The sequence below is a fragment of the Gavia stellata genome, chromosome 6 (assembly GCF_030936135.1).
Source record: "Gavia stellata isolate bGavSte3 chromosome 6, bGavSte3.hap2, whole genome shotgun sequence".
In the NCBI taxonomy this organism is placed as follows: Eukaryota; Metazoa; Chordata; class Aves; order Gaviiformes; family Gaviidae; genus Gavia; species Gavia stellata.
Window position 1 is genome coordinate 44,502,996 of NC_082599.1, and position 16,770 is coordinate 44,519,765.

Here is a 16,770-nt window from a genome sequence, read left to right on the forward strand (position 1 = left end):
CCTTGATGTTTCTTCAGCATTCCTTATGTTCAGGCTTGGGTCCGGCCACATGCTTGGAGCACTTGTACCTACATCAGATTTTCTCCTTTCATACTGACTGTTGTCTGGGCAACGGTGTGCAGACCACCAGCTTTCTGCTCTCTCTTTTTTTTTTTTTTTCATAACTTTTAGCTCTGATACCAAAAACCACATGTCCAACTGGCAGTTTTATTGCCTTCAGAAGTACAGTCTGCTGTGAAAATTGTTTTACCTTTCTAAAGTTTTCAGCAGAAGTTCATTGGTCTTTTAAAGTTACTGGTGGTCACCTGCAGCTGTGTGAGTTTAACCTCTCTTCACAGGTGGGGGGAATGAGGAGGAGGGGCAAGGACATAAGGAACAGCTTGGCCAAGCAGGTAATTAGAACAGCCAGTCCTAATTAGTTTTTAATAGTTGAGGAGAGGTTTTTGTACCTACATATGGTTGAGAGACAGCTTGTAGGGAGTAGAAATGAGCTGGGAAGTTAGGTGGGCTAGATATAAAATTAGTAAAGAGTGAGGGCTTTCTGGAGTCCCTGGGAGAGTTGAGAGTTACTTGATTTAGATGTTTCAAATGATGTTGGTAGGGAGGTCTACAGGACTGGAGGGTGGGTTTATGTTCCGAGTTTGTGCTCAAGTGCTAATTGTGCCAGAGGGAAAGTCCTTAAATGTTCTGTGTATGTGCTCCTTCTTTCTCAAAAGGGTGACTGATGAGGAAGTTGATTTTAACTGAAGAAAGGGATGTGGCTTAAGGGGCTAAATGCAGCCTAGGTTCTCTCTGCTAAAATACCTAGTGAAAATGCAACATCTTGAGGTTTCCTTTGTGGTACAAACTACATGCAAAAGCTCTTTATCCAGCAGAGAGCGTGGTCTAGCTTGTGATCTTGGCTGCTGTGTGTGAAGGGTCATATTCCTAAAGGTAAGTGGTTGTCCAATTTCTACTGATTGCAGTGAAATAGGAGTGAGAGTATACATGTATGTGTGTGTGTTTGCATTGTTTTTTTAAGTCACCTGCCTCAAATATTTTAACTGCTGAGACAAACAGGGGATGTGGTCTAGCCTTCAGGTTTTTTCCTGTTGCCCCTTAGAACTTGGAGAGAAGTTCAGATGGAAGTATTTTCCAGATCTTTCAGAATCTACACCAAATGAGCTAATATAGACGCTCCTGTGTGTGAGCAGTGTAAGCCTTTGCTCTATAACCTAATATTTAGATTTGGAACATGCTGGTCCTACTCATTGATCTATGAATGGAGGGAAAAAAGCCTGGGAGGATAGGGAAAATAAATGCTGATCTTAGACCTTTTAAAAAAACATTGTAAAAATAATAGTGTAAAGTGCCTACATCTTAATCAAATTGAAAGATGGAGGTTAACTTCTAAATATTTCTGAGGCTCTGGTCCTTTCTTGTTTGTGAAATGATCTTTTGCCTTTGTCTTTGGAGGTATTTGTCTGCTGGCTGCCTTCCTGGAAAGGGTTCTCTTGTTTCTCTGTAATATTGCAGTACTGTTTTTCTGTGGGATAGCTTTCTTTGGGATGTCCTTGATACTCAGGTGGAAGAGTTCAAAAGAGTGATTGCTGTAGAGGAAATCTACCTGCTAGAGGTAACAGGTGTTGGAGTAAATAATGAAACGAAAGACTACTATTTATGTGTTTAGACAGGAGGAATATGCAGTTTTTGTTGGACAATACTAAAGGCAGACATGCATTATATATGTTAATTGGGAAGGGTGTGTGATGCTTGTGGAAAGGCATCTTGCTGGCAAACAACTTCCAGATGCTTCTAGAAAAACTCTAGCTATCTTGTTATTCAACTTGTTATTCACAGATTGACCGGTCTTTCTTCTGAAGTGGATTGAGATAGTTTTCATAAGTTGTTTTTTTTAAAGCTGAACTCAACATTGTGTGCAGTTTGTCTTTTCTGAACTTTTTATCAAAAGAAAGTGTTTTTCTGTTGCAAGGTGTATCCGTGTATTAAAAAATGCCTATTCTTCTAAGGGTGTCTTGTAGAAGCTAAATACACTATAAGGTATGATTACATTTGTAAAACAATTGCTTTTTGATAGCCTGACACAAAGGCACAATTACAACAGTGGCTGTCTCTCATTAGGGGGAATGACATGCCAGCTTTAGAATATGTAATGATGTATAAGCCCTAGTGGTTATAACTGGCATAGAAATGTACTATATCCTTGGCTGTTAGAAGTCATAAGCTATATATTTTCATACTTACAAAGAGTATACTACATTGTGGTATAAGTCTCACATGGATTGTCTTAGTTGCATTTTTAAAGTATAATTTATGTCCATATGGTTCAAATATGAATCTGTCCCCCTGTTAGCATCCTGTTGGTGATACAATGTACTGATAAATTAGTATCTCATGTCTATAAAGCCTGTTTGAATTCAGATCTCTTGAGTAGGTGACTCAGATCTACCTGATCTTCCTGATACAGATAGCCTTGTTATCACAAGGTTTCTGTAATACCTGAGCTTACACAATGTAGCAGTGATATACTTTCAAGATATTTGGCTACTGACTGTGGTGTGTGGTGTTTCGGGATTTCTAGAAGCACCAAATTCATGTAAGTGAGGGGTGCATTTGGAGGAGCTCTGTGTTACGCTAGGCTCTAGCCTAAACTAGGAGTAAGTGGCAGAGAAGTTCATTATAAAAAATAATTTTGAAATCAGGGATAGTGCGTATTAAAATAATTGGTGGTGTTCTAGACAACATATTGCATTGATTCTTCTGCAGTATCAAAGGCAGTTTGATTATAAGGTCTGCATATGACACACATGATATGGATATGAATGTCCATGGTATGGTGTTTTCTTCTTAGTGCTTAAGAAAAGAAATACAGGGAACTGGGTGGAAGAAGTATAGGGATAAATCATAAAGGCTGTGTTTTTTCTTCAAAAAGAAGTTGGTAAATAACTTATCTCTTCTATTACATATTCAAAAAATATCCCAAGTTCCATTTCCAAGTAAGGTGAAGTGATTCTGAAAAAACAATTTTGCTTTATTTTCTATGAGTTAAGAACAGCTTCTATAAAACTATATGAAGTATGGAATGAAACATCACTATGAGTTAGGGAAAAATACAGATATAACTTCTCAGAACAGGCAGACAAACCCCTTTGACGATGCCTTTCTGGAATAAATGTGAATATAGAGCATGTTTACCTAATCTGAGTGAATTACCCAGCTGAAGGGTAATGCTTTGGTGAATTCCCTGGCTGAAGGGTAGTGCTTTGCAGCCCCAGTTTAGGTTAGGGCTCAGCATTTAAATTTGTAATCTAGATGACATGCAGAAGTTGAGGTGAAAATTGAGGTTCTGAGGTCCAAGGCTGAACAGAGCATTGGTAGCAAATTTAGCAAACTTTAATCTCTGTGATTTTTAGTGCTACTGTATCGTATTTATGGTTTCTTGAGGTTTTTTTTAGGGTTTTTGTTACTATGAGAGTTTACATGGTTGAGATCAGTGAAGCTGACTGTGTGTATGATGGAGATGTTGGTGAATATTTGACATGTCTATCTTTTATTTTGCAGAGAACTACAGCCAACAAGACTTCTGGTGCTCCTTCCTACAGCAGATGGTCCAGTTCACAGCCCCATCAGGTAAGATGCCCTTGTCAAAAAGGGTATGAAGCTCAAGTTGACACATGGTTCTTTTTAAAATGAATCTGAGAGGATTTGATCCGAGACTGTTATTTACCTGCATTAGCCCAACTAGGTCATGTTGATCTCTGAGGTTCTGGCAGGTAATCCTGTGGCAAACTGTTAGATGCAGTTGTTCCTCATGGAGGGCCTTGTACAGCTGTGACTCCTCTAATGCGGTGGTGCCTTTCTGTGGGTTGTCAGGGATGGTTATTATGGCTGGATCCCCCTATCCTTTGCATCTTGTCACTTAAGCTAAAAGTGTGTTTGAGCAATGCTCTTTGGTAATGCTCTCCCATGTTCTCCCATGCTGCCCCCCCAATATTTTTAGCACTACTTAAAACAACTGAGTTGTGAAGTGGTTACGCTGGCCAAAACTTTCAGGAAAAATTGTTATGAACCCAGACTGAAGCTGGAAAGCTGTTCAGTGATAGCCAGGAAGCAATATTATTGTTAATGATTTCTTTTTATAAGAATTTGAATGTTATTCAGGGTTTCTGTTACTTCATCAAAACCAAAAAACTTCCTTGACTGTAGACAAGGACATGGCTGGCTTTGTAAGCAAAGAACAATGTATTTCAACTAAAACAACTTCCTCTTTAAAAACTCTTCAAGCGTTTGTTCAGTACGATCATATTAACATTGCTTTCCCCTAGCCTCTACTTTTGCTTCTTTCCAACCTCTTTCTACCTTCACTTCCTCTAAAAAAAAAAACCCCACAAACCCACAACAAAAAAACCAAACAAAACACCACAACAAACCCATCCCACCCTTGACACTATGAAAAATTTAAGCTATCCTGGTGAGCAAATTCTTGATCTGGTGTGCTGGATTTCTCCTTTTTATGAAGGACATGTATACACTGAGAGAGGAAACTTCCAATAAGCTGAGATTTGGCCTTAACAACTAAAGCCAAAGAAACTATGAATTTCCTTTGTATTCAAATTAGGATGGGAAAGAAGGTGGCTAAATGCTATTTCACCCTCTTTCCAGTCTTAATAGTTCTGCTTTCAAAGTATTGTAAGAGTCTTGTGCCTACTCTCCATATAAAAGTATGTTCTTTTTGCTTGCTAAGGTTCCCGTGTTTCTTCTCTTTCACTTTTTGAACATTGAATTTTCACTGCTGGGGGGTAAAAATGAAGACTATGTAGGCAGAAGGTTAATTCTTTTTGGTGGTTGTTGCTTACCCCATCCTAGGGAATCAGATGGTGAACAAGAAAAAGTTCATTGAGTACCACTAATATGTACAAGGCTGAAACAGCAATGACTGTTCCCCTCTTCCTGTGTGTCTGCAGTTGCCCATTAATGTTAACGAGAGACACATTCCTAAATTAGGAGGAGATCATACTTTATACTCTACACACTTGACTTTCCTTTTGAGGAAGGAGAGGAAGAAAAGCATGTAATAAAGATTGTTCGTAGCATTACAACCCTGTCAAATAACTAGTGGAGTTAAGGGATTAACTACCAGGAATGTTGTTTAAAAGTATGTTTAGACCATCCAGCATCTGCAGGAAAAAATTGTCATACTGTATTAAAGCATGCCTGTGGTAATTCTCCTCCACCTGCATTGTACCCCACAGTTTTAATCTCATCTTCCTTTGTTATTCACACTCTAATCTTCTCTTTTTCATCCTTGTTTATTTTAAGGTTTTGTCTTCTGTGTTTTGGGTTTAATATGCTTATAAACTTGCCTCGCATAGTACAAATGCTAGTACCAACTGGGAGGATGTATAGCCATGCTGTAGTTCAGTTTGGAAGATCTGAGTACTGCTGTGCACTCTCATGAGCTGAGAGTGGCAAAATATTTGTATTGGATCAGAGATTTGTATTCAGCCTTGCAACTTGCCAGCATCTATATATAGTTTATTTAAACATTTTTTGAAGATGGCTTTCCAGGAAAGATAAAGATTGAAGTTCAAATTCATATTGTCTGCATTTTCTTCAGTCTCATGCAGTGAACCCAGTGAAGGCTTTTCCACATACATCTTAAAGAATCCACATAGAAACCTAATAGAACTACATGGCTGAGACCTTTGATGCATCTAAGAAATGTTAAAAGTTAAATTGATTTCCTCCTTCCCTCCCCCAAGTTTTCCTTCATTTCCTCTATCTGTGTGAAGTTTGAAGGTCTGTTGGGTGAGATATTTGAAAGGGTTCTGCAGGTGGGGTCAATGAGTCACTGAAAACAACACATTTTTCACAGACTTACTCTGCTTTGTGTTACCCAGACATGCTTATATTTTGTATTGGATAAGTTGAGCATGTTTATCTATATCAAATATGCTATCTGGGGAAGGTTTTTAATAAGTTCCTATTAACTCATCGCTCTCATGGACATGTGGAATTTGTGTGCTCAGGTTTTTTTGATGTGAAGCTGTTCAGAGAATGTTTTGGGTTTTTTCCCTGCCCCTTGAGCCTGGGAAAGTGTCTTGCTGCAGGGGAGGCATCTTTAAAACTTGATTAAGAGGTTCCTTCTGACTGCCCTGGGAAAGAGGCATTACTACCTGCTTCAAGCTAGCTTTTTTCAAGCACTCTGCTTTCTCAATGTCAGAATAAGAAGCCAATAGTCTAAGAGTTTGATCTTTTTTGGAGCCAAAGAATTAATCTATTTAATTAAAGGATTGGGGGGGGTGAGCAGGGAAGCCAAACCAAATCTCAGCTTCTGAACTGGCATCCACGGAGCTGCGTTGGACCTTGCTGCCTTCAGATGCACTAAACTGGCTTGAGGGATGGAATCAAGGAGAAGACACAAACTGACACTAATGAGCTGAAATTGCCTGTTCTGCTGTTCTTGGCTAGTGGCATCACTTGATGGGTGAAGAAGTCTTAAGCAATTTTGTGAGAAGCTCTGAAGTGAAGTTAGTTCTTCTGTGCTACTTTGAAGACTGTGTGTGCTTCCTGAAGTGCAGCTGGCTCTTATTGCTGATGAAAATGAAGGAGGAAGTAGCACTTTATAAGGCACAATGATGTAGGTGATTTCTAACATGATGCTGCTTTTGCTGAGTGGGATGGCAGCCAAGGCAGAGTGTCTTACAGTGGTAGCATATCCATGTGTGGGACAGTCTGTCTGTCATCAGGAATCATAGGTACACAGGCAGGGTGGGACACAAGGCATTCAATATTGCAGCCTAGCTGTCCCTAGGAGCAGTCAACATTAATAATCCACTCATTACTAGTAATGACTTGAGAGCTAAGTGCTGGGAACCATCGGGGTGGTATAGTCAAAGTACATGTAAAAATTAAGGGAAAAAATATTATTTGTTCCTTAGAAAACTGGAAGAAAAGCAGTATTTCAGATGCCAGCTTAAAGTTGAGGTGTTAAAAGAAACCATAGGTGAAGTGTCCTAAAAGCAAGAAGAATGGGACAGCAACCCTCCTAACTTGCTTATGTCCCTACTGTTGATGAGAGGCAAAAAGTGGGTAGCACCTAAACAGATCTCACAATAAATCCACTTTATATGCAAGCAGAAGGCAGTACCTTCCTCTGAATGACTGTGAGATAGGCTGTCTTTCTTGCTTATGGGCAAACTAGGTCAAGTCAGACCATTCATTTGGTCCCCACTGTTGACTGGCACCGTTGTGACAATATTCCAGGTCTCTTGCACAAGAATCGTTAGCAGGAGTATCTTTAGAGATGCTTGGATTATATTAATTTCTAGAAATATATGAATGCATCTTTAGTATTAGGTGCTAAATGAACCTGCATAATAATTGGTGCGCCTTAAATGCCATTAAAAATAATATAGAACATTTCAGCATCTTTCTCCTCCCTGTATCTATTAGCAAGACATTAGCTTATGAGCTAATGAAGTAAAAATGCAGAAAGTGAAACGGTGTCCAATGGGCCACGGGACAGGAGGACTCTCAGCTAAACTTCCATAATGTTCCTCTGTCTGGCTCCACTGCTGCTGGCTTTCTGGTGTTGGCAACACAAGCTTCTTGCTTTCTTGCAGATAGTCAAAGCTTTGTCCATTGCTGAACTTGGCATCAGTGCCTTAATTAAGGTCAGAATGTGTTTTTTCTTCAATATCCTTCTCTTTAAACATAGAGATAAGTACTGTATTTTAGCACCCAGCTGTTTTCTTAGAGGAGTCAGAACAGACTGTGGGTGTTGATAAACATTCAGTGTAGGATCTAAATTTTAAATAGGCCAACTCTTCTACCATTCCATGTAATAGTTTATTGTACAGCTTCTTCATGATTGAGATGATGGAAATACCAGTCAAGAAGACAGAAGCTGGGAAGGGTGATACTCCAGTTTTACTGTGGCAGCTGTTTCATTGAATTCCAGGTCAGGGATTTCAGTATATGTAACTTAGCTGTCTTGCTTGCTCCCTGTTGTGTGTGTGTGTCCCTGCTTTCCCCTTGCATTGTTTTTGCCCTTTTATTCTTCCTGTGTATGTGTTGATAAGCAGATAATTATACATAGTTGTCAGTTCAGTAGTCTCTTTCACAGTGCGTGAGGTCAAAATGAACCTTGTGATCAATCATTCAGTATGAGAGTAGAGTATTTATTTAGTTCTAAGAAGCCATTCCAGGTATGGCTGCTGGTGGTTCAACCAGTAGTAGTTGGGATTGTTGCAGCCTGCTTGTACCCAGATTAACAGGGACCTGCAGGTGGAATTTTTTTTTCCTTTGGTGCCTCAAGTTTGACTTGGAAAAAGTCAGTATTAAGAAAGTTGCTGTCTCCCTGATGACTCATCTGTTTGCCTTTCCGCTGAGCACTGCAAACTGTGGCAGTAAACTTTAAGTTAAGTGCCTGTCCACTAGAAAATGTACTGAGAACACCAATAATTTTCCCAGAAGCCACTGAACAGCCATCAAACGGTAACAACATTCCTTCACTGTGACCTAGGTTTGAGCTGCACCAGTCTGCTCATCTAAATGAGTGACTTAGTCCAACTACTAGGGTTAAACCTTATTATAAAGGTCAAATGAGATCTGGCAACTATCCAAAAGCAGATCAGACAACCCAAGCCACAGAAATATGTTGCTGCCTCCTGGCACTTGGCGTATAACCAAAAAACTGTAGCAAAATTCAGTGGGCTTAATCAGAGTTAATGAGGGAAATTTGTCAGCTTTGCAATAAATTGAGTACAAAAATCCCTAAATACCTCCTTCCTGTAATACATCTTTTCAGAACTATACATACCTCTACACCATACATCATCATAGCTTTGCAACATTTGAACTTGGATCTCATTACACTTTGATCCTAGTTACATTTGGTTTTAAATCATCTTTGGATAAGCACATGGAATAAAATCAAATATGGAATGAAAAAACCTGAATTCTTATTGAAGTTTTTTGACATGTCAAATGGACTTACTGAATTTCAACAAGCCTCTGTTAGACTTATCTTAGATGATTCATTAAACTTGAATTTGAGGTGGAGGTGGTGCCTTGCAGAAGGAAGTTTAGCTAGTGAAGTACTTGTTGCAAGGCATGATGTATAAAAGAATTATTACACTTCTAAGTTCTCTGAAGGATTGGAAAAGTTAAGTATCTGTGGTCAGTACTTTGTTTGCTGCTCTTATTACATCCATAGTGTATGCCATGTTATGCACATTATAGCTTTGTGGGATTTTCTTTACTATTAATAAAGACTGACCCACGTAGTAGGTAGCCAAGTCAAGTACAACCCTGACTAATAGATGCTGTTTTTCTTGTGTGTCTTGCCTCTTGTAGCACTAGCTCATTTCTTCTGCTAGAGGTTGCTGGTTTCTTCCAGTCAACTGGAAACCTGGTGCTAAAGGCTCTGCTTGACTCCAGAGTTTGATGCTTCCTCAGTAAAATCTGTAGACCACTGCTTCTAGCACGATGCTTTTGGTAAGCCATCATAAGGGAAGATTGAACCTGGCATCTGTTTTTTTTAAAGCAATGGGAATCTGCAACCTGAGCTGAGAAACCCAACTTCACCAAAGTAATTGGCAAGGACAGAGCAGACCTGTTAATCTCTGACTGCTATGCAAGTAACAAGAGAGCATGGCACACTGTGGTGGCTACTCAGTTAAATGCATAGGTACAGCAAGATGTGTGGGCTATTTTTGTATGAAGATAACTTGGCCAAATGAAACTTGGGAGCTGTTGTATCTGTTGCCAAGCAAAGTACAACAGAAACTTAGCTTTTCAAAGCTAAGGTTGATTTTAAGCAAAATAAGTAGTAGGGAACTCAAAAAGGAAACTGATAGCTTCTGATCAGTGACAGAATATGAGTAAATGTACATAGTGTTATTCAAAGGTTGCTCATCCAAGTATGCTATCTGTTGTGTTGGCAAAATTACCAAGCGGCCTACTGAATTGAATGTAAAGCTGTCTGCTATGTTGCAAGCAGGATGAGACCCTGTGCCTGGAGGGAAGCAATAGCAGTAGATAAGGTATAACCCCATTCTTTCTCTTACTGCTTGTGGAGAAATACTTTGTATCTGATAGTACTGCAGGATGAAGACTACTGATGCTATGTTAGCTGTTGTGCATCTTTAGAAATAAACTAAAACTTATATTTAAAAGCAGGGCTTATGCTTCATGGGTTAGTGTACATGGCAAAATGCAGGTTAACTGTCCTCTGCAATCTCTGTAACACTAGACCACTATGCGGGTTGGATATATATATCTCTATCCCTCACCAAACATGGGATTTGGGCATTAGCTCCCACACAACTACATGAGTCTAGTATTACAATACTTGAAAGTCTAGAGAGTGCATGCTTTGCAGAAGTTATGATGACCTAAGTCTTGGTAAACAAATTATGTTAAATTTCTCAAGCCCTCTTTATCATTATGGTATTTAAACCTGAAACTTTAGGTGTAATGGCTATGGAAATATAAAAGGGCTCTTCTAAGATGCAGTATTGTGTTTTCTCTTCTGCAAGTGTGAAAGAAAAATATAACGGGTTTCCTTTCTCATCATTACCCAAAGTTGGAGATGCATTGGTATTTTGTTGCACTTTCAAGTTGAGGTTCAGAAGATTACATCTATGGCCCAGCTAATCTTAAACTCAGCATGCAGGGGAAAAAAAGCTTTTGTTCAAAAAGATGTTTCTAAACAACTGCCATAATAGGATTTTTTTCTAGACTGGCTAACTGTTTTACTCTATTCACTTGTTATGTAATTATTTTTGGTGACAAATACCTAATGAGTGTATTATGTGAAGTGTCTGCTCAGCGTGTTCAAGTTTGCCTGGAGAAGTGTGTGTGCTGGGGATGAGGGGGAAGTAACAGCCTTTATGATGACTTCCATAGACATGAAACATTTCCAAAGAGTGTCTGTCAGCTGCACTTATTTTGTCACTCAGAACTATTTTTTTCTAGAAGGAGAACTTTGTAAGATTTGAAGACTGAAACCAATAGGGTTCTACTAATTTTTAAACCAATAAAGTAAAAATTTTCTCTGTGTCACGTCTTGTATTGTCACTGAAAGCTGCCCTACCTCTTATCGGAAACCTCACTTCAAAACTGCAGAGAGTCACTTTGAGAACTTCCTGGAATGTTCCTCCCATAACTCTTTAACCTGTTTTTCTTAGCAAATGAAGCTTATTGGTATTGTGTCTGTCAATGCTGACTGCTCCCTATAACTTGGCGTATTTTGACCGAATTTGTTGAAGAAAGGGAAGGGTGCAAGTTTCCTGAACCTTCTAGAGATGTGAGGTTTCTGTGTAAACTGTAAGAGCACAGCAGAGGAGAGAGGCTGGTAATGCCACATGAAGGAAAGCGTGAGATCACCCTTCACTAGCCATCAGGCAATTCATGGGAGAGAATGATGTTATGGATTTCCTAACAATCAGGCAAAAGATTCAGCTGTTGGTGTCTGGGTTTTTTTTCTTTCAAGAATGAGACTAAACTTTCTCTCCTGTGCAGATTTTATGGTTAAGGGATGAGCTCACCCCAGAGCTTTAAGAACAATTCAATTGAAGTCAATCAGCTGCAAGAGGCATGTACATTCACTATCAGGCTTAATTAGTTTTGTTGTTCACACAGCTACACAGTTGAATTCTAACAAAATTCTATATTGGATTGATTGAATTCAGAACTCTTTAAATCTGTGAGTCTTTTAAGGAAACTATCTCCTTGCTGCATCTAGCAACATTATTCCTGACTCTTCCCAAGGTTCAGATCTTGTCAGATAATATTGTTTGAAGCAGCACATAATCTTACAATGGGGTCTTTCCATTACACTGCCTGTAGTATCCCTGATGTGTGTGTATTGACTAATAGCAAAGATTGACAAAGGATTTTACACATGAACATCTTGCCTCATGCTCTATTAAATGTGTCATTTGATATCTTCTGTTGTAGAATTCTTGGTTTTGACTTTGCTATGACATCTTAAAAGAAAAAGAAGCTGCCAGCAGATGATGTTTTAACACTTGTCAGCAATTCGTCATGATTCTTCTTACTTTAGATTTAGTTGTTCTTGGAATGAATGGTTCATAGATTTTCTAAAATTCTGGTTAATGCGCTCAATTTGATGCAAAAGATAATTAGTATGACAAGTTGCAGCCTACATGCGTACTACCGTGTCCCTCCACTTTCTTCAGTGTTCCTATGTTTTTAAAGATTGAAAGATAGGTGGGAGCAGAAGAGTTTAAGTTATTTTTAGGAGACTTCTGCCCCCCTGTCCTATTATTTAAAAGTAACAGATGGACTCTGTTCTTTGTGCCTTTCATCTTTCATACTCCTGAAGCCTTAAACCTGGAAAGGAAATGCAACTAAGAGACCATGGCTGGATCCACCACCAGCTGCACTAACAAAGGGGTTGATGATTTTCCAGAGCAAACATTAGCTGAGGGGTAGGGGTAACCTTCAGAGGAGAAACAGCTGGCATTGAGCTATGTCCAGGGGCAGGTCTGGGGTTGAGGGCATGTCTAGGGAAGATGGTCAGACCAGGGCTGGTGGCATAGAACTGGTTCTCTGCCTTTCTAAACAAGCTCTTGACAAAAAGTTCTCTAAAACCTTTCACCTTTCCTATCTTAAGAAAGAGAACAAAGCTGGCTGATGGATTGTTTTAATAATCTAAATGATGATCGTTCTGTTTGATAATTAACCATGCAAATCTGAAAGAAACAACTGGGGGATCAACAAAAACAGATCTGCAGGCTACATTTGGGGGAATAGCTGAAAAAGCTAATTTGGTTATAAAGATAGGTTATGCTTTGTAATGAGAAACGACAAAGCATTTTGCTGCAACTGTCATGGCAACTTTAGAGTGTCTTTATATAGTCTAATTTAAAATGTATTTACCCTGTAGCAATGCAATTGCAATCTATGTATGAATCATAAAAGCTGGAGATGGAAAATACCTCTTGAACATATGGACCAGTTCTTCAACAGATACAATTCAGTTTAACTCAAAGTCACAAACAGATATTCTGTCTTCAAAGTTGATCTGTTTGTCCTGGCTTGTTTTCTGAATGTGGACTCTTTCTAGAGTCTCTTTGTCTAATCTTGGAGCTGGTCTTGGCTAAGAATCTTCATTAATTAGGGATCTCAGTATTTCAGTTTTACTCCAGCAGTTTGAGGTCTGCTGTCCACTACATGGCTCTACATAAGCTTGAATAGTCACTAAACACTGGCAAAATTCAGTCATATCAGGATGCTTACTGGCCCTTACATTTCAGGGTACAGATTAGTTACCAAGATCTTGATTGTATGACTGCTCCTTTTTTGTACAGTCAAGCTATGTTGATATTTGAAATCAAACTGTACTTGTAAGGAAACACCAGCTTTTTTGCCATTCTGTATTAACGGTGAATCAGTTACTCACTAGTTAACTTTGACCAATGCTTAACATTATCTTAAACACATGGCTGTGGTGCTAGAAAGAAAATGAGACTTTTATATTGGCAATTGAATTCAATATGAGGTTCAGGGTGATGGTTCTCCCAGCGTATCTAGATAGCCTGTGTCATCCTGATGACCAGCTTTTAGACTCAGAGGGAAATTCTTTGAGAATCTCTTGATGTGTTCCTAGCAGAAACTAGTTAGCTTCCCCAAATTCACCAAAGCTTGCATTACTCTGTCTTATCCATAGTTTTATATCCTACTGAAGAGTTCTGTTTCCAAGGTCCACGATGATTGTCTTTAGTTCCCTGCAGTTCTGCCAGTGCCTGAGAACATTCTGTAGTGTGACCATCACCCTGGCTATGAAGTGGGCTGTCAGCTTTGACTGAGAATATTTTAATAAGCACCAATGTTTCCCATATTTGGGGGATGGGATTGTTTAAAAAAGCCAAGGGCCTGCAGATGACTTACAGCAATACTCAAAGTTCACTGATGTTGGAGGCCAGGACCCGAAGTCCAGTCTAAATGAAATACTCAGCTCTTCTAAGAAAGAAGTTGAAGTTGGGATATTGTAGGCAAAGAACTGGATAATGCAATTCTTTATAAGCTTGGCTTAGATTTTTGTCATAAATCCACTGTATTTCTTGTTTCAGCTGTAGTGGATGTGAAAGATAATTATTAATGCGTCAGGGGAAAATTTGCACAGGAGTACAAACTTGAATTAAGCCTTCAAAAATGAAGGAAAAGCCACAAACAAGCTATTGAAAAGGCTGAAGTAGTTAAAACAGAAATCCTATAGGCCTCAATGAAACCATAAAGTTGTGATCATCAATGTAAGAAGAATCTGACTTTCTAACAGAACTGCTCATTTTGTTGGGTTTTTTAGGTGTGAACGGTGCTCAAATGGGGAAAGCATCTGAACTGCAATGAATGGGTGACAGTGCCTCAATGGCTGAGATGGATTTGAATCCCTCTTCACACACAGGTTAAAATACAGATGTTAATTGGATAGTTGCAAAATTGAGAAGGAAAAACTAGAATATTGTGTGCACGTTGCTAATATACCCATGCAAAACTTGTGGATAAAAATTATAATCTGGCAGGGTATGATAATGTGTCTTAGACTTAAGGCACGCAGACTTCCTTTTCGAGGTTTAAGTTTCTGGGCAGTGAAAACAGTAAGCAAAATTGTGCTGTGTACCTCCATAACAATGGCTGACTGTAGGGAGTGGGGGGAAAAAATGTTGTTAATCCTCCCAGTAAGTTTTAGGTAGGTGTCCAAAGACTAGATAAAACTCTAAGCCACTTAGAACAACTGAGCTCTATTGTCTTCTGCCATACAGTGCTTGCTTATCCTGCTAAAGATCAAGCTCTGCTTGTATCTATCTAATAGGAATATATTGAATCTCGCATGGAGTGTGAGCAGGACTTTGATCAATATTGCACGCACTTTATTTGAGGACCTACAGCAGAGGCCCTACACTTAAAAAAAAATTGTTTTTTTAACAATTGAAGTAGGTTTTGGGAACACTTGACAGAATACATAAACAGATGATGTTATGGTCTCAGTGGAAATCTAGCTGTATTGAACTGAAAATAGACCATACAAGGAGAAAATTGAGGAATACTTAGTCCTTGTAGTAGGACACCCTATGCAGTAGGCCAGCAAGCTCTGTTTGGATTCCTTTGGAAAATATAACTACAACAAAACTATCTCCCTTGAAGGATGTAGTACACCTCCATGTACTACCCTGTGAACTTCTGGAGGAGGAGTTTCTCTGTCTTACTGAGTGAAGCATACTATGGGTATCTGATAGTAAAAATTTAAAAGCATGAATTGGCCAGAAGAGGATATTGCAGGAGTTGTCCATGAGATCTTGTAGTTCTTTAGGCTGGGGGAAGCATGAATCCTAGGGTTGATTTACAGTTTGGCAAAATAAATATATTACCCTCAAGCTTCAATCACTTATGTTCGCTGTTCTCCTGTGCAACAGGACAATGCCAGTATCAAATTACTACATATGGACAACCTGTGGGTTGTGAAGAATTATCCAAGCTGGATGTCAGCTGATGTTTGTTTGTATGACATTCTGCATGTTGATTTTTATCTAGGAATGTTGTGCCAAAACACTTATTTTGGAAAAGTAACTATGGAAAATTAAGTGAAAATAGCATTAAGTTCTGCTTTAGGCCAACATAAACAGCCAGTTCAGAATGAACGGCTTTCCATGCCCTTTGGCTACTTGTTTTCAGTTCTAGTGACAAGGCCCAAGTCTTTTATCACAGTACAATAGTCTGGCATCCTTTGATTTCAGTTTGTTATTCAAATAACTAAATTGCATTCTGAAGTACATAAAATAAGTATCTAAAGCTTTTCTTGTTTTGAAATCCAGAGTTTTCTCCTAACTTTTCCTTAGTCTTGTTTCTTCTATGATGTTATTTCCCAAAAGTAGGATCTGAGAAGTTTTATAGTTATGTATTGGGTTTGTGTGGCAAGGTTTTGGTAGCGGGGGGCCTACAGTGCAGGCTTCTGTGACAAGCTGCTATAGAAGCTTCCCCTATATCTGATAGAGTCAATGTCAGCTGGGTCCAAGACGGACCTGCTGCTGGCTAAGCCTGAGCCCATCAGTGATGGTGGCAGCACCTCTGTGATAACAAATTTAAGAAGCGGGGGGGGGGGGGGGGGAGGAAAAACTGCGCAAGAGCAGCTGGAGAAGAGAGGAGTGAGAATATGTGAGAGAAACAACTCTGCAGACACCAAGGTCAGTGAAGAAGGAGGGGGAGGAGGTGGAGGTGTTCCAGGCACCAGAGCAGAGATTCCCCTGCAGCCCTGGTGAAGACCATGGTGAGGCAGGCTGTCCCCATGCAGCCCATGGAGGTCCATGGTGGAGCAGATATCCACCTGCAGCCTGTGGAGGACCCCACGCCGGAGCAGGTGGATGCGCCCGAAGGAGGCTGTGACCCCATGGAGACCCTGCGCTGGAGCAGGTTCCTGGCAGGACCTGTGGAGAGAGGAGTCCACACTGGAGCAGGTTTGCTGGCAGGACTTGTGACCCCTTGGGGGACCCATGCTGGAGCAGTCTGTTCCTGAAGGACTGCACCCCACGGAAGGGACCTATGCTGGAGCAGTTTGTGGAAAAACTGTAGCCCATGGGAAGGACTTACGTTGGAGAATTTTGTGGAGGACTGTCTCCCGTGGGAGGGACCCCATGCTGGAGCAGGGGAAGAGTGTGAGGGGGAAGGAGCGGCAGAGACAACGTGCGATGAACTGACCACAACCCCCATTTCCCATCCCCCTGACCTGCTCAAGGGGAGGAG

At 39.9% G+C, this 16,770-nt stretch overlaps 1 protein-coding gene across 1 annotated transcript in view; it reads left to right on the forward strand.

Moving 5' to 3' along the window:
• Positions 1-16,770, forward strand: part of RBMS3 (RNA binding motif single stranded interacting protein 3) — a 714,416-nt gene that overhangs the window by 104,941 nt on the left and 592,705 nt on the right. Inside the window, exon 2 of the mRNA XM_059818611.1 lies at positions 3,562-3,630. Within this exon, the coding sequence (XP_059674594.1) occupies positions 3,562-3,630 (69 nt within the window). The remainder of the gene's footprint in view (positions 1-3,561; positions 3,631-16,770) is intronic.